We start from the raw sequence: 27,564 nt of genomic DNA on the forward strand, positions 1-27,564 counted from the left end.
GTGTGTGTGTGTGTGTGTGTATGTATATATATATATATATATATGTATATATACATATAGTGTATATGTGTGTGTGTGTATACATATAGTGTGTGTGTGTGTGTGCTTGTATGTGTGTTCTAGACAAGCAGCTCTACCACCAAGCTACATCCCCAGCTGATGGGTATATAAAGTGTTGTCTTGAGAATAATGACCAGAGTCAAGCAAATGACCTTGTCTGCCCTTCACAGAGCTGTCTCTATGCATGCGGTGGGAACATTTTGTATCTGTACTCTTATCCAACTTTAAGGAAAAACACATCATAGTCACACTGTGCTACAAGATCACCTGTGCACCCAACTAAAGCCGTGTGTACCACTGCAGAAACAACAATGCAGAGAGACAACAGCGAAGGATTCACACGTCATGAGTCTCCTAAGGAGCTAATGTCCTCAATGGGTAAAGACTTCCACTCAGTAACAATAAGAATAAGGTGAGGCCTTTTTAATAGCACTCTGTTTACTTAAGCAATTGGATCTTGTAAGTCCTCACCACACACACAAAAGTAATTGTGAGGTATAGATGCCCTTGGCCAGTAATTAACTCACAGTATTTTCCACATTGTTATACACCTTAAACATGTATGGTTTTTTATTGATCATTTGATTGATTGATTAGTTAGTTAGTTGGTCGATTGGTTTTGTTTTTCAAAGCAGAGTTTCTCTGTGTAGCCCTGGCTGTCCTGGAACTCACTCTGTAGACCAGGCTGTCCTTGAACTCACAAAGATTCACTTGCCTCTGCCTCCTCAGTTCTGGGATTAAAGGCATGGGCCACCACCACCTTGCAAACATGTATGGTTTTTAAATGGTCAATGACCTGGCTGGCTGTAGGTACCAGGAAGCATGTTCAACATCACTCATCATCACGGTGATGTGTTCAGAATCTTAAGGAGGTATCTTATTCACTAGCCCCCCACACAGAGAGATATACTTTAAATATTAAAAGCAAGTCAGGAAGGGTGGCACAGGCCTTAATCCCAGCACTTGGGAGACAAAGGCAGACACATCTCTGTACATTTGAAGCCAGCCTGGTCCCCAAAGCAAGTTCCAGAACAGCCAGAGATACACAGAGAAGTCCTGTCTCAAAAGAACCAAGAGAGAGAAAGAGAGGGAGAGAGAGAGAGAGAGAGAGAGAGAGAGAGAGAGAGAGAGAGAGAGAGAGAGAGAGAGAGAGAACAGGTGGTAATTCTGTGAAGGCAAAATGTCCAACTGAAAAGACACATTTACACATATACATTTTCTTTTTTATGTGCATTGGTGTTTTGCTTGCATGATAATGTGAGGGTATCAGATGTCCTGGAACTGCCATTTCAGACAGTTGTGAGCTGCTATGTAGGTGCTGGGAATTGAGCCAAGGTCCTCTGGAAGAGCAGCCATCTCTCCAGGCCCTCCACATTTACATTTTCAATGGGAGATTTTATGTAATAAAAGAATCAGTGACATTGTAGATAGACTGAAAGTATGCAGCCTAAAGAAATAAAGCATATAATGAACAGAGAAAGTACACTGAGACTTGGTGCCATCTAAGACACCACTGAGCACATCAGCACACGTGTGACAAAACAAGTCACACATACGAGGAAAGCTGCATGGGGTTAGCAGCCAAAAGGCTGATGAATTCAACAAGGAAATGGTACTGGCCCAGTCTAGTCTCTATACACTGTCTTCATGAGTCAAATCATCACACTGGACTACATACATTTGTAGGATTAAAAGAATAATTAAATTTAGAACAGAATAGTAAATTTTCTTTTAGGGCTGGTAAATAGCTTTTGAAGTAAAAACACTTGCACCAGAGCTTAAAAAACAAAAAACAAACAAACAAAAAAAACCGAGTTTGATTCCCAGCCCACAAAGCATGAACTCCAGAACATTGTTCTCTGACCTCCAAGTTACATACACACACACACACACACACACACACAGACACACATTCACACATGTACATGCACACACAGTTTTTTTGTTTTTAGTTCTTAAGCTTTTTTTTAACCCAAACTAAATTAAATATGATATCTTTTCTAATGTCCTTTTACTTCTGCATGTGTCAACCTGTTGTAATGGAAACTGGGTATGGATAGTGAGTTATGGATTTTATGGGGGAAGGATAAATCATTCTCTCCATATAAACAGCAACTTGCTGTGTGATTTTTTTCTGGGGAGACATGAACAAACGTCTATTCACCCATAAAGGGCACCCATGACAGATCAAAGAACCATTCACCCAATTGTATCTCAGTAAAACAATGAGTTCATTGGGGTTATTCACAGGGGCATGAATGACTCCAGAAGCTGCATCACTGATACACCCATTGCAGTATGGGTAACTAGTCTCAAAGCTGCAACCCTGAAGTTCCCTACCCCCACAACAGTACATATAAGTTTATACCGTGTATCTGACCTTGGAGAGGTGTAGCTGGACTTGGCGACTTTGTGGGTTCTTTTTTTCTTCCACCCTTTACCCTTTTTCTTCCACCCTTTCAACCTCCTAACACTAGATGGGGGAGGGGAGGACAGAGAGGAAAGGAAACACATCCCTGAATAAAGGCAGGGGTCTGTAGGTGGCAATGTTACCCTTAGACCACTTCCTGCTGATTAGGCATGTCGAGTTCACTGGGGGCAAGTTTGATCTTCGCTGTCTGGACATCTAATTTCTTCTCGTTTCTTCTTTGTGCACAGCTACTTGACAAACCACACCCAACAACAACCAACAACCCACAAACCGCCCCTCACCTCTCAGGGCCCTGGCACTTATATACATATCCTCTTCAAAAGTCCCCAGAATTCCAAATGACACACAATCTCAGGAAACTATCTGCAGATGGAAAAATCACACCCCTGCTGGAGCATGAGGCAAATAGCTGCTGTGGACAGTCTGAAGCAGCCCACATCCCACACCTGAATTAAAGCAAAAACATATTCTTACACTATTTCTGGGGGGGGGGGGGTTGTTGTTTGTTTGTTTGTTTGTTTTTTAGAAAACCAAACTTCCAGAATTCTCACAGGGCGGTGGGGACTTGAGAGCCTTCTACGTTGTCTAACTTCCTGACTTGGAAATGCACTACCCTCCTTCCAGGACAAAATCTTCCAATTAAATGGAAATACCCACACACACAACAGAACAAAAAGCTGAACCTTTGAAAAATGCTAAATCACAGCATTTAAATAAATACACCATGCATAAAATGATGATCCTGGGCGTCACTCTACACATCCCACTGATGGGATTCTGATGTTCTCCTGTGGATTCGGGGAAATTTTCTCCTGGATCTCTGTTTTCTCATGATGTCCATGGGGAATTTTGTTGTGAAGACTAAGTGCAAAAATCTGACAATGGCCACCCAGCTTGGTAAAGCATTCATGAGGAAAAGCTTGTCTATGAACGTAAACAATTTTAAGTAAACACAGAACGTTAATAATCCATCTTATGCTGGCTAAAACAAATGTCAAGAAAAAAAAATATTTTGACCCAAAGGATTTGCCAAGGCTTTAAAGGGATTTGTGGAAAACCTTTCTGATGTGTTCAAGGGAGACAAACCACAGGAGGCCTTGTACCAGTGCAGGCGGTGTCATCCCAGTCATAATTTAAAATTAGTCATTGAACCAGAAGCCACCATGGAAGAGAGTGCCGCCTTCCACCCAACAGCTGCATTCTCTCCTTGGAAATGCTAAGATTAGGGGGGCACCAATTCCTAGGAGAGAGATTGACAGCTGCAATTAACTAAGTGACTTAATTTGGCAACCCTTCAATCCCAGCATGACTAGAGTAGCGCTTCCTTCTCCCACATCCTACAAAGTGACTCAGAAGAGCCTGGGTCTTTGATCTCTCAGGAGAGCTTCAAGCACCAAACTTGTGTTCTGAACACCGGGTTCTAGCCATCATTGGGTCATTCAGCATCCTGTGCTTGTCTTCTTGTCCCATAGCTGGGCTGACAGGTGCCTTCAACGAAATCACTTGTAGGACTTTCATGTGGCAATCCTACTAGCTTACTCCCCAGCAGCCAGGGCCAAATCCATACAGCTGGAAAGTAGAGAGCAGAGAACGGAAGGAAAGCTGCCTGTACATGCTGGTCTCTGTGTGTGTGTGTGTGCATGTGCGTTGTGTGTGTGTGTGTTTGTTTGTGTGTGTGCATGCATGTGCATGCGTGTGTATTGTTACACACAAGTGCACATGCACCTGTTTGGGCCAGAATAAGAAGGTCAAAGGTCGAGGTGGAGTGTGTTCCTCTATCACTTTCTACCTTATTTATTGAAACAAAGTCTCTCATTAAACCTGGAGATGACCAATTCTGCTAGATCAGCTGGCCAGCAAACCCCATGAATTATCCTATCTTTACTTCCCCAGTCCTGGGATCACAGGTGTGGGTAGCCATACCCATCCATTTATATAGATGCGTGGAATCTGAGTCAGGTCCTCGTGTTTCCATGGCAAACACCTTACTGGCTAAGCCATCTCCTATGGCACAGTTGCTCCATTGGCTTCCTACTTCTCAATGACCTACACGCTCCACTCGATTCCTCCTTGTCAGTGAGGACTGTGGCCCGTCCCTGTCACCTGTGACAAGGCAGCTGACAGGACAGAGTCCTCACAGTACCTTCATGGCACCACCTTGGTTCCCACACAGATGTCCGAGCCCTGATGTAAACCAGGCCATTGAGGAACAAGGGACTGAGCCTGGATACTGTTGCCAGACAGAACTAGACAGACCCAAGGGACAGCTCTAGAGCTGTGTCCGTATGACTCTCCCCAGTGCTCCACTCACGGGTCATTTCTCCATACAAGGGTTTTGCAAAGAAGCCATGGGGAGGCTGCTTATCCCATAGTTCTTTGTGAATAGGGGCTGGAGTAACAGCGGGGAACCCTGGAAAGGGGTGCAAGGACTTCCTGAGTCTCAGAGCATAAACAGTACCGACTCTGCCGGAAAGGGTTGACCTTCTAGCTTTTCTGCAAGTACGATGTCTTTAATACCCTTAGCTGTTGTCTATTTTCCTTTCTCTCTCCATTACAGAGACTCCGAACAACCCGACCCAGGACAGGGGGTTGTGAATGGGGGATAAAAATACTAGAGTCTAGGCTAAGGGGACCCTCCTGACCCCCAGAACCCACTTTCAACAAACGCCACTAGCACATGACAACTTACCAATACAATTTACATCACACCCTGCCCATGCTCTCCCTCCTATCCTTCTGGAATTACCCTAAAATCACTGGATGCTGTCTGTATTCCACTGAGTTCCTGTCTCTCACCCTAGCTCACACTCTCCTGTCTTCTCCTCACTCCAGGACAATCATTCTTGAGGCCCAGTGATTCCCAGCTCCCGATTCTCCAGAAAACACGTCCTACAGATTTCCTTCTGGGGGAGCATTTTTTCCAGTCAGGGTCTGGGGTAGCCCTTGCTGGCCTTGAATCCTCATCCTCCTGCCTGTCCCGCAGGCCAGAGTCACAGGCATGTGCTTGGCACGTCCCACTTTCACCTTAGAGCTTGTCTTTTTACAGTTGTGCTTGATCCGTTCAGCAGCCTCCCCCTCCCCAACCTTCTCACACCTAACTTTTAACCCGGCAGGCAGGCAGGCAGGCAGTCACCAGGTCTTTTGGAGCCCAGTGTGATGACTGGAGCATTGTATATGCTGTGCGATGACCAGCTCAAGGTGGTTGGGTTATGCCATCACACAGTTGTCATTCCTTTGTGATGAGGACATGCTGCATGCTCCTCCAGCTATTTTGAATGATATGACCAGCATCATTGTCTGCTCAGCCTTCCACACACTAGAAGAGAATGTGTTTGCCCCAGCTGCTGTGACCTTGTACCCATCTCTCTTCTCCCTCCCGCCTAGCCTCTGCTAATCACTAGTCCCTCCTGCTTATTCAAATGTAAACCCCTTACCTAATATATCCCACATATTTATCTCATACGATGTGCCTAGTTACTCTGTCTTAAAACTTGTGGACCTTTCTGGTGGCCCTTTCTCATAGGATTCTATTGAGCATGTGTGGCATGTTCCCAGTATACTGTGAGGTTCTGGCAAATGCAACTTCCCTGAAGGGGAAGAGCCTGCTCTCCCCAGGCTAGTCAGCTCCTAGTGTTACTGGCTTTAGCTCAGAGCCAGCCCCCACCCCTTTGACAAGTAGGCCACAACCTTTTCCTGGAGAACAAGGTGCCCAGTGATCGGGAATCACCTCTACAGCTTGAGCCCACCAATGTCATTTAAATCATCTGTCCCCCTCACTGTGTGACCCTGGCAGAGGTAAATTTACCCCTGCTCCTTCCTGCCTTCTGTTCTCTTCCAGGGGCCTTTCTCAAGGCCACTCCTGACCTACCATCTCAGCAGAGACCAGGCCCTGTGTCCTAGAAATGCATTCCCTAAAACCTGGTTTAGAGGTGGTTTTAAAAACAAACAAAAAAACTCCAGAATAAGAGCTACACCTTTCCCCCCCTTAATTGGTTTATTTTTCACAGCTTTGTACTTTTTACAAACACACACTGAAAAGCAGTTATGGGTTTTTCAAGTGTCTATACTGGGGTGTACGCAGATCCCTGTGAGAATGTGAATACCAATGCATGCCTACATCACTATGAATGGCCCTGAGGTCCCTGTAGATCAGCCGAGTGCCAGCTGGCTCCACTCATTAGTGATTTTAATGTGTAGTTCTGCCTTTCTAAACTGTGGAGACACATCAATGGCCACTGTGGATCTGTTCGAGCCCCCAACAATGGAAGAGCCCAATGGCAGGCAGTGGGTGACTCACAAGGTGGGGCCTCGGTCCAAAGCAGCACCCTGCCTCTTTTAGGACTTGTCCCTTCCTTACCTGACAGGCCTGCCTTGAACCTTTCTGCCCTCCTTCTGAAGCACCAACCTCTTTGTGGACACTTCCCCATCAGGTTTGAGAGGGCCAAAGTCAGTCACATGACTGCAACCCAAAAGGAAGCTGCCTGGAATCCTTAGAGGGTCCTCTGTCAATTTAAAAAGCTGCCAGGTGGGGTCAGCAGAGCCCATCAGTCACAGGCTTTCGGAGCACAGCTAGAACCCCAACATCTGCAGTATTGCTCCTGAGTGAACAGGGAGCCAGAGGCAAAACAGCCATGGGGACAAAGCTGTCATAGGCCAGGCCAGGCAACTCATCTGAGCAGGACAGGCAGGGTCTATCCGCCATGCTAGGACTGCACAGCCTATGTACGTGCTTCAGGTATTGTGCTTTGGATGTGAACCGTCCTCCATGGGCTCACATTTGACCTCACTGTGGTGCCCAGTGGCTGGCGCTGCTTGGAAGGCTGTGAAATCTGTGGAATGTGAAGTCTATCCTTCTGTTTGAAGGATGTACCTGCCTTTGGATGCCTTCTCTCTGCTTCCTGGTGCCTCACCATGTGAGGGACTCAGCCACACCCCCACTGCCATGAACTCCACGATGAACTGCAACCCCTTGAAATCATCAGCCAGGGTAACCCATCCTTCAAGTTGTCTCTGTCAGGTCCCTGTCCCCAGCACTGACCACCCATTCAGTACCGTAGAGAGTAAGGTCACTCGGGGTGCCCCAGCACATCTTGCCCAAGAGGGAGGCTACTCCCAACCCCCGTGCCTCCTTCTAAGCTGCTGCAAACTGCACCTCAGTTCAGAGTGCACCTACAGCCGTAGCCTAAGTCACCTCCAAAGCCACAGTTCTTAGAAGTCCTTGCTGCCCCTGGCTCCAGAATGACTACCCGCACCCCAGCCCTCTGTGGACGTACCTTGGGGACACTGTAGAAAACAGTTTCAGAGATGTCCCCCCTGAACCCTGAGCACCCATTGCCTGTGCTCAGGGGGCCTCCCCACTTCCTGCCAGCCCAGTATGGACCATAGAACTCTGCTGAAATAAACTTATTGGACCTAGCCAGGCATAGTGGTGTCACTTGCCTTTAACCTCAGTGCTTGGAAGGCAGAGGCAGGAGGATCTATGTGAGTTCAAGGCCAGCCTGTTCAACAGAGTGAGTTTAAGGATAGCCAGGGCTACACAGAGAAACCCTGACTCAAACAGGCAAACAAACAAACAAAAAAAAAACAAAGAATACTTGCTGCTCTTGCAGGGGATACAAGTTCAGTACCCATCATGCATGTCCAGCAACTCAGAGCCACCTGTAACTCCAACTCCAGGGTATGTGATACCCTCCTCTTGTGCTCTACAGGCACCCAGACATTCATCCATACACACTTAAAGCATAAAAACAAAATACATCTCTTGAAAGAGACATGGGTTTGTCTTGTGAACACACTGGTGCATGCCTATCAATCTAGCACTCATAAAGCTGAGGCAGAATTTCAAGTTCAAAACCAACCAGGGCTACATAGCTACAATAGTGGGATGCTTCCATCTGGCAGTTGGCCTCCAGGGACAGCTGTCCCATGGCCTGTTCTACCAAACCTGCCCGAAATGAAACAAGAGTTCCAAAAGGGCTGTTCACAGACCACACTTTACTAGTCTTTGGGCTTTGTGACGAGACCCCCAGTTCACATTACAAAGGTTAGAAAAAGTGGCTCAGAGGGAGGTATGCACCCCACCAGTGGCCAGCAAGTCACTCCCTACTAAAAGCATAGTGATATCCCAAACCAGCAAAAAGGTCAGCCGAGCAGAAGCCCCTCCCAGATGGACCTGAGCCCTGGGCTCCACCCCTCCTAGAGCTTCCATGAAAAGACAGAAGCTCACTTTGAGGAGCGAAAAGAGCTCTTGGGACAGTAGACATGTAGTCCCTGTGCCTCACAGAACACATCTCCCAATGCAAGGGATCCAAACCTCCAGACCCTGCATACAACCTATACAATCTCTGCCCTGAGATGAGTTTCAAGAGAACACAAAGCCTGGCCCAGCAACTTTGCAGGTACACAGAGTCCCTTCCTCCAAGGGGAAACAAGGTAAGGGACCTGGCGCCCGACATAGGCCTATAGACCTGGCATATGGACTGTGTAAAATCTCGTTTGGAATCTGGTCCAAACAGGAGCTCAGACCCTTTTCTCTCCCAGCATCAGGTGGTCACTCGGCTCTCAGTCAGACTTCTCAAGAGAGGATAGCCTACAAGAGTAGGCCCTCTGTAGGAGGCATCAGTCAATCTGTAGCCTGGAACACATGGAACTTTCCTAGTGGGTGTGTTTCAGAAGGCCACCACAGGAGCAGGGACTCATACCCAACAGGGCGCAGCATATAGAGCAGAAGACCTTGGGCAGAGGCTCAAAGGCATCTGGTAACTCTAAGGCCAGTGGAGCGCCAGAGCATCCAGCTACTTGGCAGCTGTGGGCCACCAGTCCGGTACCACGGCAGTCACAGCCACCAGCTGGCTCTCGGAGGTCTTGATGTGGAGAGGCCCCTTGATTGTCTCTGACCGCAGCAAAGCCAGTCCCACATGACCCTGGCCAGCCCTGAACTTGCCCGCTGCCTGGCCTGTTGCAGTTACCACCACTAAGGTGCCAGGGCTGATGCCACTGGCAGGCAGGGGGCCTTCAAGCTTCACAGGGAAAAGGCGCTTGCGAATGACACCTGTGTGGTGGGTCCGGGCCGTCAGCTCCTGCCCAATGTAGCAGCCCTTAGTGAAGCTCACACCATTCATGAAGACCAGGTTGGACTCCAGGGGTAGGGCCATCCCTGGGGGGAGATCACAGACTCCCTCGGGGATGCCTGTGGGATTCAAACACCAAGAGAATGAGCATAACATGTCCAGAGAGAAGTACAGGCCTGCAATTTATGAAGCCCAGCCCTGCAGGCCAACTCCACCAACCCTTCTGCCCATTCTGGGGTCCACCTGCCCCCTCCATGAACCTCCCCACCCCTCCCCAACGCCAGCCTGGCATAGCTGTTCTTCTCCGCCCTACTCATACCTTGCTGGTACCGGTACATGTGATAATCTTGGAGGTCCCCAAGCTGTCCCCTAGGCACCAGGGCTGGGCCGTCATCCTGGGTGAGAAGCCGCCACCCCATCCGTGCAGTCCGGGGGTCACGGATGAGCATGGTGGTGCCTTCTACCCTCTCTTCTAGAGGTGCAGCCTCAGAGGTTTGGGGGGCACAGGATAGCACAGCCCATACATGGAGCTCCGGATGTGGCTCCACAGTGACCTTCCGCCGGATCTTGTACACAGAGAGGTGCTTCTGTAGGGAGCCCAGCACAGAGCTGTCACACTCCAGGAGAAAGCTTGGTGCCTCCTCCGTACACTCTGGGAGTCTGCAGAAGATATACATGGGCTTAGAGCTGGCAGGAGTTCCTACCCACTGCCAGCTTACCAAGCTTGTGAAGAATAAAACACAGAGAGAAAATTACCCCGGGGCCACATGGGGCTGCCCCTCCAGTGTGTGGTCTGTGTCCTTGAGCTATATCCACTGCTGGCTTATGGTAGACTAAAAGTCATACCCACAATGACATGAGGCTATCATGTCATGTCCTCTAGAGTTGCCTCCACATAGGCAGAAACACCACTGGAGATGTACAGAGCCATAACCTCAAATGTATAGGTCTGCTCTGCCACATTAGGGCAGGTGCATAGAGCCCTGCCCCCAGCTACATAAGACACCTCCAGAGGAATGTACACACAGGCGGCTAAGTGCACTGTGGGGAAAACACAAAAGCGTCTGTCCACACGGGGCTGAGCTTATAAAATGTACTAATGGGACCTAGGCATAGAGAGTGCACCCAGATCCACATGGGGCTGTACCTGCATAACTCATGTGGAGACAGAACCACACACCACGGCTAAGAACCACAGAGCACCATGGCTGTGCAGCAAGGCAGGCAGCCCCCAGCTGCCATGGACAGCAGAACCGTGACAGATGTAAAAGGGGCACTATCCTGGGTAGCTGCTGAACCCAACGGCCCTACAATGGCTGATGCAGACCCAGCCTCCTACCACCTAGGCTTCATGATGGAGAATCTCATCCCGCTGGATTAGGAGAGGACAGAGGGCAGAGCCCTAGTTTCTCAGAGACTGTGGGGGTTAAGGGGCAAGTAGGAGGCAAGGCCTGAGTACCACACATCCTGCCAAGGACTGGCTGAATACACCAAGAGGCGCTACGACTATCCAATGCTGCGGACAGACCCAGTCAGACCAAGAGTGTATAGTCACCACCTGGGTAACAGGTCCTGTGAAGGTGACTGGATACCCAGGCACCTGCCTCAGTCTCCTCCTCTGACCTCTCTGTTCTCAGTGCCAATCACAGGATGTCTGGAACACAGTAAGTAGCCTGAGATCACAGAGACCCAAGATGACCTGTGCACAGGCGGATGCAACAAAGGTCTGATGCTCTGTAGGAATTGGAGGGATGAGACTGGCTCAAGTCCTCCCCACCAGGGTAAAGCAGACATACCAACAGGGCATACTACCCAGAGACTGAGGGTGGATGAAGGCTGCTCTCAGCCAGGCTCCTGTCCACATTCCTGCCTGGAACAGGACTTCACAGCCTCTCTGGCTCCATGGTGAAGACAAAGTGGTAGGAAAATTACTGAATCAGAAAGCCCTAGATAATTAAGAAACATAGCAAATACGAAAGCTTTAGGAGAGAAAGAAAGAAATACATGAGGTAGATAAGAGGGACCCGCCTATCCCTGAGGTGGAAACAATACTGAGCACTGTAAAAATCTAGAGGGTTCTCTTTTTCTTTTTTTTTTTTTTTTTTAATCACTATTAGCTGAGTATGGTGGCATACACCTATAATCCCAGTTTTTCAGGGGTGGAGACTAGAGGATCAGGGTTGCTACATATGGAACTCAAGATCAAACTGAGCTACACGAAGTCCTTTAAGAACAACAACCAAACACCCACTAGTGTTTGTATTAGTCCCTTTTCTCACTTCCGCAACCAAGTTCTGAAAAGAAGCCATAATGAATGGTTTAGTGGAGGTCAGTTCAAGGGCACAGTCCATTATCGGGAACTGGGGTGGGGAGGCAGGAACTCGAGGCTGCCAATCACCCTGCATCTGCATCAGGAAGAAGAGAGAGATGGATGCTGGAGCTCAGCTTGCTTTCTCCTTTTCATTCAGTGCAGGATCCCAGGCCATGGGATGGTACCACCCACATTCTGGACAAGTCTTCTCACCTCAGTTATCCAAACCTAGAATCTCCCTCACAGACATGCCTAAAGGTTTGTACCTAGATAGTGCTAGGTCCTACCATTTATTTAGCATTCTGTTCGCATGCAGCCCTGATGTTTATTTTCTTATGAATAAGCAAAGATGTTGGGGATGGGTGATATTCTAGCTGGCGGGTGTTGGCTCTCCCTTGCTGCCCTGAGCAAAAAGACTGTCAAACAGGGAGCCAGACGACCTTATATCAGCACTTTCATGCAGCAGGGTGCCCCTGCTGACAGAACAGCTTCCACCAAGGTTGTTTAAAATGACTTTTATCAGACATTTTGCCGTTACAAGTCTCAGGGAACTCTAGATGATCTTACAACCACTTCCAATTTGGCCAGATGGACAGCATCTCCCCGGTAACCTAGAAGAGGGTCTGCTGTAACTATTGCTGAAGATGCGGGGGTTATGGCTGTCCAAAACACAATCCTCACTCATTAGGAAGGCTGCTGACAGGCAGGTCTGGGATTGGTCCAAACATCCTTTCTGGGGCTATACAAACAGGCTGTGAAGGCTCACTTAGTGAGGCTGTGGGGAGACTCTCCTGAGCTTTTACCCCAGTGTGGGTGCAGAAGGGGCAAGAAAGGGCTTCTCTGTTTTCTTTTCTCTTTCCCCCCCCCTTTGGTATTTTCAAGACAGGGTTTCTCTATGTAGCCCTGGCTGTCCTGGAACTCACTCTGTAGACCAGGCTGACCTCGAACTCAGAAATCCGCCTGCCTCTGCCTCCCAGGTGCTGGGATTAAAGCCACCACCGCCCAGCTCTCTCCATTTTCTTTTCTTGCTTTCAGTAGTGTGGGCTGGGCTGGTAACAGAGAAAGAAGCAGCAGAGACAGCAGAGGTCAGCAGAGGCAGTGGAACTGCAGCGGTGACAGCAGCTGAGCAGTTTGACAAGCCGAGCTGCAGAGAAAGCAAGACCGCCAGCTGTCTGGCAGCTGAAGCAACAGCTGAGCAGTTCAACAACAGCCTAGGCAGGAAGAAAGATGGCTGACAAAGAGCGACAGCAAGCTGAGACTGAAGAATTAGAAAAGATTGCAAAGAGCCAGAGAAGAGAAACTGCAGGCCCAGGTCACTGAAGAGTTCCAGAGAGCTGTCAATCAAACCTTTAGAGCCAAGGGTCTGAGACCCTGTGCGGAGGAGCAGTGACAATCGCTGGTATCAGCAGCTAAGGAATCACAACTTCCGAAGCCCATAGGAGAGCTGTAACACTGGGTGCTGCCAAGAGGAGAGGAATCCCTATACGAGGTCCACAAGAGCTGTAAACACTTGCAGGACTGAGGCTACAGACACTCAGGGTCTTCAACACTATAGATGGCAACTGCCACTATACTGGCAACCACAGCCAATCACCACAAGGAATTGAAGCCACCAAAGACTAGCGCTTGAGTAAACTCCAGCTGCCTATTGACAATACACAAAGATGATGGCGTCCTGGAAATGCGGTCTGACCCAAGCCTCCAGTACGGAGTCAATGCATGTTTTCTACAAAGGGCAGTGACTGGCTTAGGCTTGAGGCCCTGAGCCACCACAGCCGTAATACTGCTGGAAGACACAGCCCCAGGGTTCTCACAGAACTCTATATACCAAAGTAGCATGGGTTGTCATTTGCTGACTTAGTTCTAGATTCAGAGATTCACTAAGGGAAGTAATGTGGAAAAAAGATCTCTAGAAAGCACATCACTGGGGCCTCTCAGCACCTAGAGACAGACCTCTAGATTTCCCCCACAGAATGCAGACAACTATTGGATAATGCTGTCATGGCTGCATTGGTGGCAGTTCTCAACGACCACTTTCATCCTGGGATGGCCACCCTCGGGGGTTCAGGAATTATTCTCCAGATATGAGGAGTCTCCATATACTCCCACTTATTTACAGTAAGTCAGGTCTGTATAGATGATGAGACCATACAGGCAAACAGCTAGCACTACAAAGAGGAACCAGAAGGAAGGAAAACACTGGATTCTCAGAACACTGGTGCAATCTGTCACTGTGGAGAGGGTGGCTGTGCAGAGTGGCTTTTTTTTTTTAAAGATTTATTTATTTATTGTTATATGTAAGTACACTGTAGCTATCCTCAGACGCACCAGACAAGGGCATCAGATCTCATTACGGATGGTTGTGAGCCACCATGTGGCTACTGGAATTTGAACTCAGAACCTTCGGTAAAGGCAGTCAGTGCTCTTACTCGCTGAGCCATCTCACCAGCCCCCAGAGTGGCTTTTTAAATAAAGCCCTAAGGACCATGAAATCTTTCTAAGAAGTGAGGAGGGAGGGACAAGGCTGAAGCCCCCATCTTGAAAATGCTTAACTCCGGAAGCCAGTGTATAGCAGCTTCTGACTTGACTGGTTAAGGGCCCAGGCACAAGGTTCTGTGCAAGTAACTTGCCCAACCTGGATGCCTTCCATAGGACATCCTCCTCTAGGTGACTCCTTTCCTAAATCTAGATGGTCCTCGGAAAGCCATTTCCAGAGTTATCTAACTAAGCCTCTTCCCAAGGGTGTCTAGCCAGTATTCCCTAGAAATCTTATCCTGGACACCCTTCATGGGATTCTGCTTAGCCTGCTTCCTCAGCACGCTAAACTCCCTACTGCCCCGCCCTACTGCCCCCAAACTCACCCATAAAGAATGACGTCGTAGAGCGTGCGTCCCTGCACATTCAGGAAATGGGCATACGCCGCACGCGCAGAGGGCTGAGCCGCGCCGGTCGGAGGCCCCGAAAGCGGCAGCTCATTGGTCAACAGTCCCGACAGGAAGGGCGCTGCGTCCGGGCCGCGCACGCGCATTAAGGCGCGCCCGTCCAGCCGGAAGCAGGTCCAGGCTACACCGTCCGTGGAGTTGCTGCCGAGAAGGCCGGTGCCACGAGCTAGGCAGCGCCTCGTGGTCTCGCTCGGCCGCCAGTGCCAAGCCGGGTTTCTGCGCCCCGCAGCCGCGCCCCGAAGCAGCGCCACCGCTGCCATCTTGGGCGCTAGTGAAGGCGGGCACCACAGCGGTCCCCGGTGGCGGCGAGCGATGCGCGTGCGTGGGGGGGAAGTGGGCGGGGTCTCAGCCAGTCGATGGGTGCGCAAGCCCAGATAAACACCAAGGCTGGAGCCACCCGATGACCTTTTCCTCAGTTGGCTCCTGTTCAAACCGTTTGAAGTTGTGATAAATACATACACGTAAAATTTGTCATCTCATGTTGGTCCTGGTATGCAACTCCAGCCAGCCTCTCAGGTGGCAGAGGCAGGAGGATGCGTGTTCAAGACCTGCCTGGGCAACTTAAAATCCAAATAAAAAGCTGGAGATAGATAGCTCAGTGGTAGAGCATTTCTTAGCAAGCAGAAAGCCATGGTTTCCATCCCCAGGACAGCTCAGAAAAAAAGGAGGAAAAAATTTACACATTTCTTAGTTCATGGTTAAATACGGATAGTAGAGAATTTTTTATCTTCACCACTGTTAGTTTTTTATTGCTATAATAAACATGACCAAAACCAACTTGGGGAGAAAAGGGGTTCACTTCATTTGAAAACTCTCAGGTCACACCCACTTCCCGAGAGAACTCAGGGCAGGAACTGAAGCCCAAGCCCTGGAGGACGAGTCTTACTGGCCTGATTCTTAGGACTTGTTCAGCCTGCTTTCTGATACAACCCAGGAGCACCTGTCCACAGTGAGCTGGGCCCTCTCACATTTATCAGTCACTGTTGTGATGTAAGCAGAGGCCTGCCTACAGGCCAAGCTTATGGAGTCATTTTCTGAAGAGTTGATCTTCCCAGATAAGTGGCAAGTTGATGAAAACAAGCCAGCAGACCACTTTTAGTGCAGATGGGCATTGTTCAAAAAGCCTGCATAGCCCTCACTACCGTCCAGCTCCAGAACTTTCTCATCGCCCTACTGACTCCTCCCAGAACACACACCCAGCCCTAGTGCCCACAGTTCACTTTCTGTCCTTATGGGTTGGAAGCCTCTGAGGACCTTCAGCTCTAGTCCTCTTGCACCTGGCTCTCTCTTCATGGAGCATCCATCCTCATGTATCAGAGTTTCCTTCCCTTTTTAAGAATTGTATTTCATTAAGTGAATGCCTACCTTTCCCTTATGCATTCCGCTGGCAGTGGGCACTTGGGAAGTCTTTGGTTCTTGGAGCCAGGAGTAATGTTACTACGAAGACAACTATATGGATGTCTCTTTGAGACTGGACTCTTGGTTCTTTGGGGCATATTGTATCATATTGCAACCAGGGAAACTGGAGTTCCCTTTTGTGTGTTCTCAGTCTTGTTAACCAAAGAATTTAGAAATGGACTTGGAGCTTGGCAGTAGGGGCTCACTCACTCCTTTAGCACCAGCACTGGCTGGGCAGAGACAGGCAGATCACTATAAGGCCTGGCTAGTCTACAAAGCTAGTTTCAGGACAGCCAGGGCTATACAAATACACCCTGTTTTGTGGGTAGGGGAGAAGAAAATTAACAGTTGAGAGAAAACCTACAAAAAAAGTAGGTGTATTGGATAGTTTTTTTTATCTCAACTTGACAGGCTAAAGTCATCTGAGAAGAAGGAACTGCAATTAAGAAAATGCCTTCATAAGATCTAGTTTCAGGCAAGCCTGTATAGCATTTTTTTAAATTAGTGATTGATGAAGGAGGGCCAGGCCCATTGTGAGAGGGGTCATCCCTGGGCTGGTGGTCCTGGATTCTATAAGAAAGCTGGTTGAACAAACCATTCTATGGAGCAAGCCAATAAGTAGCACCCCCTCCCCTCCATGGCCTCTGCCTTAGCTCCTGGCCCGTGTTTGAGTTCCCCCACCCTGACTTCCTTGAATGATGGATGACTGTGGAAGTGTAAGCCCAATAACCCCTTTCCTCCCCAACTTGTTTTTTGGTCATAATAGTTTGTCATAGCAACAGAAACCCTGATAGAAATAGAAAGTCGGTGGGTAAGCAACACATTCCTACAGCTGCTTAGAGAACAGAGTCAATGCCTTTTGCGTTTAAATGAAGGTAACAGAAACAGAGAGCCCAGAGTCTCAGGAGAAACATGTTTATTAAGCTCTTGGCCAGAATCCAGACAGATAAAAAGAAGGAAAAGGAGAAAACATGCTTAGTGTTGGGCCCCAATCTAAGTTCAAAATGTTAACAGCTCAGGCCTGACTTCCAAGGGGGCTTGATTCCAGGCTCTTGGATCCAGTGTTGTGGGATTCTGAACAAAAAAAAAAAAAAAACAGGATACCAAGATTTTTCAAAAGTAGCTTTTTGTTTATTCCAGCAGTCTCAAACTCTTGGGCTTTGTTTGGGGTTTTGTTGTTGTTGTTTTGGTTGGGGTTTTTTGTTTGGTTTGGTTTGGTTTGGTTTGGTTTGGCTTGGTTTGGCTTGGTTTTTAATGACAGGAGAGCCTTTTATATGGCTTTTGCTTCTTTGTCCTGCATATATGGTAACATAATTTTATTGGTTATTTTAAAACCTTAAGATGGGTTTCTAAAGGTGACCTAGATATGGAGGAAAGGAAGGTCACTCAAATGTAGCGGAGCCTCACAGAAGCTTGGCAAAAAATAAACCACATAGTGGCCTTCCTGCCTTTCCTTCAAGGTCTCTAGAAACACTAAGAAAATGGGGTAGAATCCCAGCACTTGGGAGGCAGAGGTAGGTGGATTTCTGAGTTCGAGGCCAGCCTGGTCTACAGAGTGAGTTCCAGGATAGCCAGGGCTATACAGAGAAACTCTGTCCTGAAAAAAAAAGGGGGGGGGGAGAGTAGAGTGATGTTGTCAAGTTTGTGTATGCATATATACAATAGCTCACCCGTGGCTATTTTCTGTCTTTTTTCCCCATGGTTCTCAGAAGCTCCTACTGTTAAGTCTCAAGCCTGGGACAAATGGCTAACCAAGGTGATCATTGATGTATCAAAGCAGACCTGGGGCTGGAGAGATGGTTCAGTGGTGAAGAGCACTGACTGCTGTTCCAGAGGTCCTAAGTTCAATTCCCAGCAACCACATGGTGGCTCACAACCATCTGTAATAAGATCCGATGCCCTCTTCTGGTGTGTCCAAAGAGAGTGACAGTGTACTCACATAAAATAAATAAATCTTTAAAAAAAGAAAAAAAAAAGTAGACCTGGCCACCAGGGTATGGTTGGCATCCCCTGCCCCATCTCCAGCCAAAGGGCTGGGCTGCCCCTCCCCCAGAGGCCCTTCGCTATACAATCCAGCCATTTTGCTTATCTGGACCTTTCCATTGCCTTCCTGGTCTCTTGGTCTGCATCTCCAGTCTCCCCTACCCTCCCTTCTCGCGTGGCCTTGCTCACTCTAGACTCTCTCAGATACCCTTGCCTCTAGCTGTGTTCTCCCTTGTATCTACAATAAGCCTTCTCCTCCACTATACCTTTTATTTATTTATTTATTTATTTCATCTAGTGCTAAAGCCCAGACCAATCATGGCCTTTTCTTTTTTCCTTTCTTTTCTTTTTAAGATTTATTTTTTTTTTTATTATATGTAAGTACACTGTAGCTGTCTTCAGACACACCAGAAGAGGCCATCCGATCTCATTACAGATGGTTGTGAGCTACCCTGTGGTTGGTGGGATTCGAACTCAGGACCTCCAGAAGAGCACTCAGTGCTCTCTGCTGAGCCATCTCTCCAGCCCAGCCTTTTCTTTTTAATTTCTTTTTTTCATTCACCTACCACACCAGGGCAAAGGATTGCTCCAGAGATACATGGTAAGAAATAGAGACAATTTATACCACTCTTTTTACATTTATTTATTATCTCGTTTGTATGTTTGCACACCATGTTCATGTCTAGTGCCCTCTGAAGTCAGAAAAGAGAGTTGGCTCTCCTGTGATTGGCATTAACAGATGGTTGCAAGCCCCCACATAGTTGCTAGGAACTGAACTCAGATCCTTTGCAAGAGTAACAGATGCTCTTAACTTCTGAGTCAACTCTCCATCTCTCTAAAGTCAGTTTATTAAGAAAGAAAAAGCAAGGAAGGAGTAGTGGTACATACCTTTAATCAGCACTCAGGAGGCAGAGGCAGGGGATCATTCTGATTTTGAAGCCAGCCTGGTCTACTAAATAGCAAGTTCCAGGCAGGCCAGGGCTACATAATGAGACCCCTATCTTTAAGTAAATAAATAAATAATAAACAAGTCACACAGTGGTGGTATATGCCTTTAATCCCAGCACTTGGGAGGCAGAGGCAGGTAGATCTTTGTGAGTTCAAGACCAGCCTGCTCTACAGAGGGTGTTCCAGGACAGTCAGGGCTACACAAAAACCCTGTCTCAAAAACAACAATAAATTTAAAAATAATAAATAAATAAATATGGATCTATGGTGTTAGGTCAGCAATTTCTGTACAATCCACAGACTCCATTTAAGATAAATATCAATTTATTGGAAAGCCTATTCCAGTACATTCTGCAAAACTTGGTCATCCTGTATCAGCTTGGATTAACGTCAAAGGGCTGGCAGTTCACCTCAAGCCGATGGACACCAGATCTAGAAAAGATCTGTCGGTCTAGATGGCTGAAGTTGTGTCCCCTGTCTGCACATTGGAATTTCAACCTGTAGAGACTGTGATCGGATGGTAAACAAGTGTCTGATAACTTCCGTTTGCCAAGTGCCCACAGGCCACAACTCTGCCTTATCCACCCAGCTCTGCCAGTCTTATTGTTGTTGATGATAATCTTTCCAGCTAAACCATAGGAACATCAGCTGCTCAAGTGTCTCTGGGGGACAAGGACAGGTCTCACTCTTCTGTCCCATTGTTGTGGCAAGCCTAGACATGACTCTGAATCCTCCTGGGAATTGTTGCTTCGTCTCCTCATGACTGAACTCAAGGGGATGGGCATGGTAGGAACTGCAACTTCTCCAAAGAGAAGTAGCCCTGATCCCTGGTCAGAAGCTGCACCCTGAACAAGTGGCCTCCCTACCAGAAGGAGCCACTTCCCCTGCTGTGGGTCACCTAGCTTCAAGGGTGGCCAACAATCTTCTGTAGAAACCTGCTTAAGTCCTTCCCACCGTGTCAGTCTCTGAGTATGTAACTTGTTTCTCTTAAGAGCTCCACTCCTCACACAACACATCAAAGACTTGAAAATGTCTCGTTTGGGGCTGGCAAGATGGCTCAGTGGGAAAGAGCACTGACTGCTCTTCTGAAGGTCCTGAGTTCGGATCCCAGCAACCACATGGTGGCTCACAACCACCCGTAATGAGATCGGACGCCCTCTTCTGGTGTTTCTGAAGACAGCTACACTGAATTACACAAGAGCAAGTGGAGCCGGAGAGCAGCCACACACATGATAGCTCAGCCATCTGCACAGCTACACATAAAATAAATAAATCTTTAAGAGAAAGAAAGAAAGAAAGAAAGAAAGAAAGAAAGAAAGAAAGAAAGGAAGGAAGGAAGGAAGGAAGGAAGGAAGGAAGAAAGAAAGAAAGAAAGAAAATGTCCTCGTTTATAGAGCCTCAGGAAGGTATGACTTTCATATAGATAATAAAGGAAAAGCAATTTGGGGGGGAGGGATGGGTTTCACTATGTAACTCTGGGTGTCCTGAAACTCCATATGCAGAACAAGCTTGCCCCAAAGTCACAGAGACCTGCCTGTGTCTGCCTTCCACGTGCTGAGATTAAAGGCATGCACCATCATGTCCAGCCTAAAGAAAATACTACCTATGGTAGTTGCTAGAGCGAAGTTAAAGAAGCTGCTAGCGAGGCTGGAAGATGGCTCTGTGATTTAGAGCACTTTCCCCACATTCATGAAGACCAGAATGTGGATCCCAAGCATCTGTTTAACGAGCCAGGCATCTGGCAAACACCTGTAACACCAGCTTGGAGGGATCTGACACCCTCTTCTGGACTCTGAATGCACACCCATACATGCACACACACGCGCGCACACACACACACACATACACACAATTTTTTTTAAGCAATTACTGAGACCATACTGATAGGCACAGTGACGATTGTGATTATAGGCACCAGAACCACAACAGTAAGGCCTTGCCGTCAGGAAAAGAACTCAGGCCTCACCCCAAATACAACCTGACAGTGGGAGTTTACAGAAGCAGGGCAGGTGGTGACAGGGACTCTAGCCCAGGCCACCTAACAGGTTCCTGCTGGAGGTGTGCCAGGTGAGCATACAGCCCCTCCGACTAGGGCATAAGGATCTAGTCCTATAAGTGCGGTACTCAGTATTCACTAAACTGCCTAGGCAGGGTTCTTTCTAAAGCTTGAATTTACAAGGCCGAGCACAGTCAGAGACTACAGTTTGGCCAAGCAGAGAGTCTTCATGCAGCTCAGTGCCAAATCCCTAAATCTAGGCCAGCAGCGCAGACGTTATTGAGTAAAATAAGTGATACCAGGCAGATCTCTACCAACCGGCCTGAACAAGCAGGACAATGTGCCTGCCTCTAGTCCCAGCGCTTGGGAGCTACAATCAGAAGGATCCAGAGTTCAAAGGCATCCTCATCTGTGTAGCAAGTTCAAAGCCAATCTATGCTTCAAAGCCCAAAAGGAAAGGAGGGGCAGGGCTGAACATGTATCCCCTGGCAAAGATCAGGGCTCAGGCCCTACACTTCAACTTCAAGGCCTTCCTGTCTACCTCGAAATCCTGTAAGGCCATGGATCCCTAGTGGCCCTGGCCTGTGTTAGGACAACCACCTTAACATCAACCATCACTGTAACTACCATGAGTAATATTTTCTGATTGAGGTCCAGGCTGGTCCCCCATTAATGGACTCTGACACTCAGTTCCCCCTGGGCTGCAAGCTTCCTGATTTACCCACCCTGCAGCTGGAATGTGTGCTCCTGGAAGATCATGACTTCCTCTTCCCTAGGTCTGAGGGTGACCGAGCAACCCCTGCCAGCCCTGGGGGAGGACAACAGGGAAGCCAGAACAGGACAACACTGGCTGGGGGCAACACCCACAGGGTTATGAGGGTCACATTCCTCAGGCCTCACATCAATTTGTCCCTGGCCAGCACAAGAGGAATGGGCTTCCCACCCATACAGGGAGGGTAGGAAGGGCAAGCAAGAAATCTACTCAGTACCCCAGTGTCCTGGCTAGAGTTACCAGAAAGCTCCCTCCATGCCTGCCCTGGTTAGCAGCCATAGCCAGCGCCATGCAAATGACCCCAGTGAAACTACATGGAATGTGTCTCCTGAGGTATGTTGGTGATGGCCACAGCCTCTGCTGGGGAAACTTTCTGGACTTTTTGCATCAAACTGAGGGCTCCATGCTCACCACCACAAGGCTGGCACTGAACTGCTGCTCTGCTTCCATGAGGAACGGACAATGGATTGGCCCCTGAAAGCTCCAGAGAACTGAGGGGCCTACCCTGGCCCCAGAGCCCAGCCGCAACATGTGCTCTCACCAACATCTTCCATAGGCCCGGGTTCTAGGGCCATCAGGAGGGGTGGGAGAGCTGGAAAATTGGCCAGGTGGGGTCCCAGGCCCCACTTCCCAGGATGGAGGTAGTTTCCTGTTTTTCTCCTCTTAGGCTTCTTCCCTTCCCAGAGGAAGAAGTGAACTGCCCCTATTCTGGGGGTGTCTCTGAACATGCCCCTCTCCACCCTGCTCCTCCATGAACTCTCATGGTCAGTAGCCAGTTGGCTAAGACCGTGGAAACGGATGGTGATGAGACAGAGGCAGTTCCCAACTGATCCTGTGCCAGCAAGGCATGGCTGCCATACAGTGTAGAATAAGGGTGGGCCCTCCAGCTGGGCCACAGGCCCGCTCAGGAACCAGACAGTGGGGAGAGGGGAGGGTAGTAATAAGCACTGCTCAGGAGTGTCCAGTGGGGCCTAGGGCCTGTGCTCACCCAAGGCAGAGGGGGAAACTGAGGCATGAAGCTAATTGATTAATAAATTAGTAAGTGCTAGGTTAGTAGTCGGGTAGCTTCAAGCCTCTGGGAATTAAAGAATTGAGCATCTTAGATCTCATGCAACAGTGAGAGGCCATAATCCACCCAGCCTGGGACTCAGAGCTCAGGCACGTATGTAGCTGTTTCTTCCACGTAGGACATGACAATGCCATCCTGAACCAGAGCAACTGTGATCACCCGCCCACTTGGGCAGGAGCCTTATAAGATCACCCCATTAACATTCCTTGGTGGGAGGAGCAGGGGGGCTCTTTGGGTTATCATGATCTTCTTACTAGGTCTGGCCCCTTCCCAAGGTTATACAGGAGGTAGAAGGATCCTGGGGAGTTGGAGAGGGAGACTCTTCGACAGGGTAGCTCCTTGTGAGTCTCCCAGGGGGGCTCCCCAGTGGTACAGTTTTTTTTGTGAATCATCCACACTGCATGTGGGATTCCCTAGTGGTTTCGATGTCTGCTCAGGGGACTTCCTGGCAATGTAGCTGCCTGTGGAATTACCCATGTTCCTGTAACCTAATAAACACCTTATTTATTAGTGTGTTTATTATTATTAAGTAACCTGATAAACATATTTTCACCAACCTGGATCTGCACAGACCCTTTAGTGTGTTGCTACCATCTCTATCTGGGGCGAACAGGGAACGTCACACATGGGACTATGGTAGTGTCCACATTGTCAAAGAGCTGGTCTTATCGGTTGTACTTGTGGATGGCACAGGGGTTGGGACTCAGCCAGAGCAGTTCAGTATTGCCTGTTAACTAAAAATCAAAGGCTGACATTACTGGAAAGCCCTGAGCTCGATGCAAAATGGTAGCCTCCCTTTGCCAGAGGCTTCTCCTATGCATGACCTAATCTGGGGAACTGGAAACCCGTATACCTTCTGCCTTCGGAATGCCTTGGTGAGAAGGTAAGTTCAGCTTCCTTTTTTTCTCCTAATAAGAACCTCCTAAGCAAGCAGCTGAAATTCCTGAAGTGCCTCCCCTTGCTAATGAGGTACCTCAGTACCTCAGCCTTTAGCCATGACCTTTGCCCACCCTGGATTTTCCTATCCACTCCCCCAAAACTACATAACCCTTGATTCATCCCGATTAAAGTTGACCTGTCTCCCCAGAGCTGATCCTGGAATGATGCTATTTCCATTTATATTCACAGGCTGTCTGAAACCCTGTTGATTGACTCTTCCCACTTCATCCTTGTGGGCTGGTGGCTAATGCCCCCAAGGAGAAGGGAGACCCAAATTCAAGGACACTCTGACTGTGAAGGCGAGACATCAGGATATAAGTCATCATTGTCAAGGGTCCTTCCTTCCATGGACACAGAAAGTTCAGCTGGGCAAATGCACCTCTTGACAGAGGAAGAATTGTTTGTTGACATCCTAAACTCCATGAACTCAGAATGTGTTTGCATTTGGAGACAGAGCCTCAAAAGAAATTGTGAAGAAACTGGCTGAAATAGTACACACTGGGGGACCGTAGCTCAGGCTATCCCCAGTCTCCTGAACTTCCTGCCTCAAAGGGAAACCCTGTCTCAAAGTTTCTTCCACCAAGGTAAATGAGGTTGCCAGGGAGGCCCTAATCCAGGCACTGTGAGGTCACAGTGGAAAGATGGTGTCTACAAGACAAGGCAAGGGGTGTCAGAGTGCATGTCACTCAGGTCCTCAGCTTGTAGCCCCATACCTGTGGTAGACCCCAACTCTATAAACAAGGTGCCCATTGTGGGGCCATCATAATGAGAGGCCAAGCAAACTGACCTAAGATAGAGCTTTGTGAGCTTCCGGGCAGCTGCAGTTAGCCAGGTGTGTCCAGAGATACAGAACTCCTGGAAGTTGCAGTTAAGAGCTGCATACTGTATTCTCTATCTAGCTGATTAAAGAGAGTTTCCCCCCAACAGAAGCTATTCTGCCTCCAGACTCTCCACTGTGGGAACTCTGTGTCTTCCAGTGTCATGGGAACCTTTGAATGTGACAAAGCCCATGTCTTGGCTCAGGTGGGCTTAACCTATGGAGCTGAAGCCCCAGAAATTTGAAGGCCACTTAAGTCACTCTGAGCTAGTGGCTCCCAGGTTCATTGTCTCAAAACTGGTCACAAATCCAGGAGGTAGTGGTGCATGTCTTTAATCCCAACACTTGGGAGGCAGAGGCAGGCGGATCTCTGAGACTGAGGCCAGCCTGATCTACAGAGTGAGTTCCAGGAAGGCCAGGGCTACACAGAGAAACTCTGTCTCAAAAAACAAAACAAAAAAACTGATCACACACACACAAAATCTCAAGGACAACAGAAGAGCAAGCAAAGCTTTATGGAGGTAGAAAAGCAGCCTCCTACAAGGAAGGGAACTGGAAATTGAGTTGCCTGCTGACCTGGACTTGCTAGGCCATTTTTGTTGTTGTTGTTGTTGTTGTTGTTGTTGTTGTTGTTTTTTGTTTTTCCGAGACAGGGTTTCTCTGTATAACCCTGGCTGTCCTGGAACTCACTCTGTAGACCAGGCTGGCCTCGAACTCAGAAATCCACCTGTCTCTGCCTCATTAAAGGCATGCGCCACCACTGCAGGGCTGGCTAGGCCATTTTTATGTCCAGTACTTGAGGCTGGTGGCTCAGGCCTGTATGTAAACTAGGGATTGAACTGAGAGGGTTCTGTGCAGCTGAGCTGAACAGACGCTGTGGACTTTGTTTGGGTGGGAGACAGGGTAGAGAAGTGCTGGCTCAGGAAAAGCCCACCAGTGAGTTTCAAGAGAAAGGAGAACAAAGAAATGAGGAGAGTCAGGTGGTCAGCCATCATTTTCCAGAGGCAGGGCATTTGAAAATGCACGGCTCCTGAACTACCCTTGCAGGCAATAAACCGTTCTAGGCACACTGTGTACACAAAACCCATTTTAGGGTTCATGTGAAAAAGGAGGGCTTTGAGCTAAATTTTCAGCTTATAACCCAGTTTTTCCCTCCTCTGGATCCATCTTCTGCATTCATTGTACATTCATTGATGAAAAACCTGCAACTTTGCAGATGTCTCCTTATAAGATGAGCTCAAGGCCCCTTCATAGAGCCCACTGAGAAATAGGCTCTCTTTGACTGTAAAATATTTTCTTCTCAGGGACCTCTTGTCCTCCTCTTTCTAAGAGAAAGCTACCTGACTCTGATCTCTCTTACTAGGCTGGACCATGAGGCCTGGATGCCTGGCCAGCTCTTCTGCTGGAGTGTACAGGTGATCACATCCTTTGTTTAAAATGCAGAGAAGACCCTGAAGGCTCCAGGATTACAAAGCAATGAATCGTTAGAGACAACCAGCCTGCTCTGGCTGTTACAAGCTATAGACGCCTACCCAGTTCTCAGGACTCTGTACAGTTACCAGTGTCTCTTAAGGATAACTGATTAAAATTAATGTCCTGGGTGTGTCTGGGAGCATTTCTCTGAGATAAATGGCATTTTAATCAGTAGGCCAAGGAAAGCCTGGTAGGCCTTATCCAATAGGATGAGGGATGGCCTAACTAGAACAAACAGGTAGAGGGAGCGAGGATAAGAGCTGCAATTAGCACACTTGACTCTATGCTCTGCCCCCTAGCACAGAGACCCTGCCCCAATCTACGATGGGCACATCAAATGGGCACAGCCCCAAACTCACACGGCTCGTAACAGGGATAGTTTGTCTGCAGAGAAGCTGGACCCCACTGGGGAAGACATTGCTATGTATGGCTTGGATTTTCCCTCTTTCCTGAGGCTCCATGCCCCGCACGGCCTTCTGTGGTTTCCTAGGGATGAAGCTCACTCCGTTGGGATGGAGGATCTATCTGCAGGTGAGAGGTTTAGCTGAAGCTCAGCCTAGAGTGAGAGCTCCCTGAAATGGCTCTCCTGGATGTCAGGCACACCTGGGGCTAAGACTCAGCTGAGGACTAGGTTCACAAGAGGGGAGGGTGGGGTTCATCTGAAGGCAGGGTTCAGTGGGGGTGGGGCCCAGCTGGAGTAAGGGATCCCTTGAGACCTGGGACCAGGTATATGGGCTCCAGAAGAAGAGGGACTCAGCCTGCTCTATCTGACTACAGCCAGGCTGAGGTTAGACTTAGGCTGAGCTGAGCCTGGCTCAGGGATTCCAGGAAGGGCTGTGCAGCTGGGAAGGACAGTGCTGCCCTGGCTCTCACAGGAGGCAGCTGGTCACCTGGAGTTTGCATGGCTCCTGGCTAGGGCACCTTGTGCTTTCCTATCCTCTGCCCTCCCCCATCTCTTCAAAGTCATCAGCACTACACACCTTCAGCCCAAGATGGAACTGCCTCTGTCCCCTGGGCTGCAGGCTGACCTTGTGCCTGACTGTTCTTTGTTTCTGACATCTGTGCACTCCACCAAGCCCCACCACCCGACCCTGGCATGCTGCCTGGCACCAAGTGGCACCATCATAGGTCTGATGACCTCCAGGGTTTGGTCTCCAGCTTTATTCTTCAGCCTGTCCCTGGAGAGGGTGTCTCCTCTCCCAGCCTCCTGCCAATTAAGCTGTCTCTCCCAATGAACTGCTGTGGACACGTTTCTGAATGCTCAGACATGGACCCACAACGCATGGTTACACACACACTGGTGCACACTGACCAATGCACAATGCGGGCTTAGACACAGAAGCACATGGACACAC

General features: G+C 48.6%; 1 protein-coding gene across 2 annotated transcripts; it reads right to left on the reverse strand.

The window, feature by feature from the left end:
- Window positions 1–8,465: 8,465 nt before the first annotated feature.
- On the reverse strand, window positions 8,466–15,131 carry Iba57 (iron-sulfur cluster assembly factor IBA57). 2 transcript variants are annotated; one of them, XM_031354220.1, is made up of 3 exons: window positions 14,734–15,131; window positions 9,881–10,221; window positions 8,466–9,680 (listed from the first exon to the last, which is right to left on the reverse strand). In XM_031354220.1, exons 1-3 carry the CDS (start codon window positions 15,072–15,074, stop codon window positions 9,286–9,288), a joined length of 1,077 nt encoding a protein of 358 aa, XP_031210080.1. In that variant the 5' UTR covers window positions 15,075–15,131; the 3' UTR covers window positions 8,466–9,285. The 2 variants fall into 2 exon arrangements, with proteins under 2 accessions (XP_031210080.1, XP_031210079.1); XM_031354219.1 differs by having other exon boundaries at window positions 9,881–10,248.
- Between the last annotated feature and the right edge of the window lie 12,433 nt (window positions 15,132–27,564).

This window comes from Mastomys coucha, unplaced genomic scaffold (assembly GCF_008632895.1).
Source record: "Mastomys coucha isolate ucsf_1 unplaced genomic scaffold, UCSF_Mcou_1 pScaffold5, whole genome shotgun sequence".
Lineage (NCBI taxonomy): Eukaryota > Metazoa > Chordata > Mammalia > Rodentia > Muridae > Mastomys > Mastomys coucha.

Bases quoted from the DNA above. Each gene is read 5' to 3' on its own strand.
- Iba57 (XM_031354219.1), bottom strand. From the start codon at position 15,074: ATGGCAGCGGTGGCGCTGCTTCGGGGCGCGGCTGCGGGGCGCAGAAAC. The intron at 10,249-14,733 runs GTGAGTTTGGGG...AACTCCTGCCAG, and splicing joins TACGACGTCATTCTTTATGG to CTCTAAGCCCATGTATATCT. The intron at 9,681-9,880 runs GTATGAGTAGGG...TGAATCCCACAG, and splicing joins CATGTACCGGTACCAGCAAG to GCATCCCCGAGGGAGTCTGT.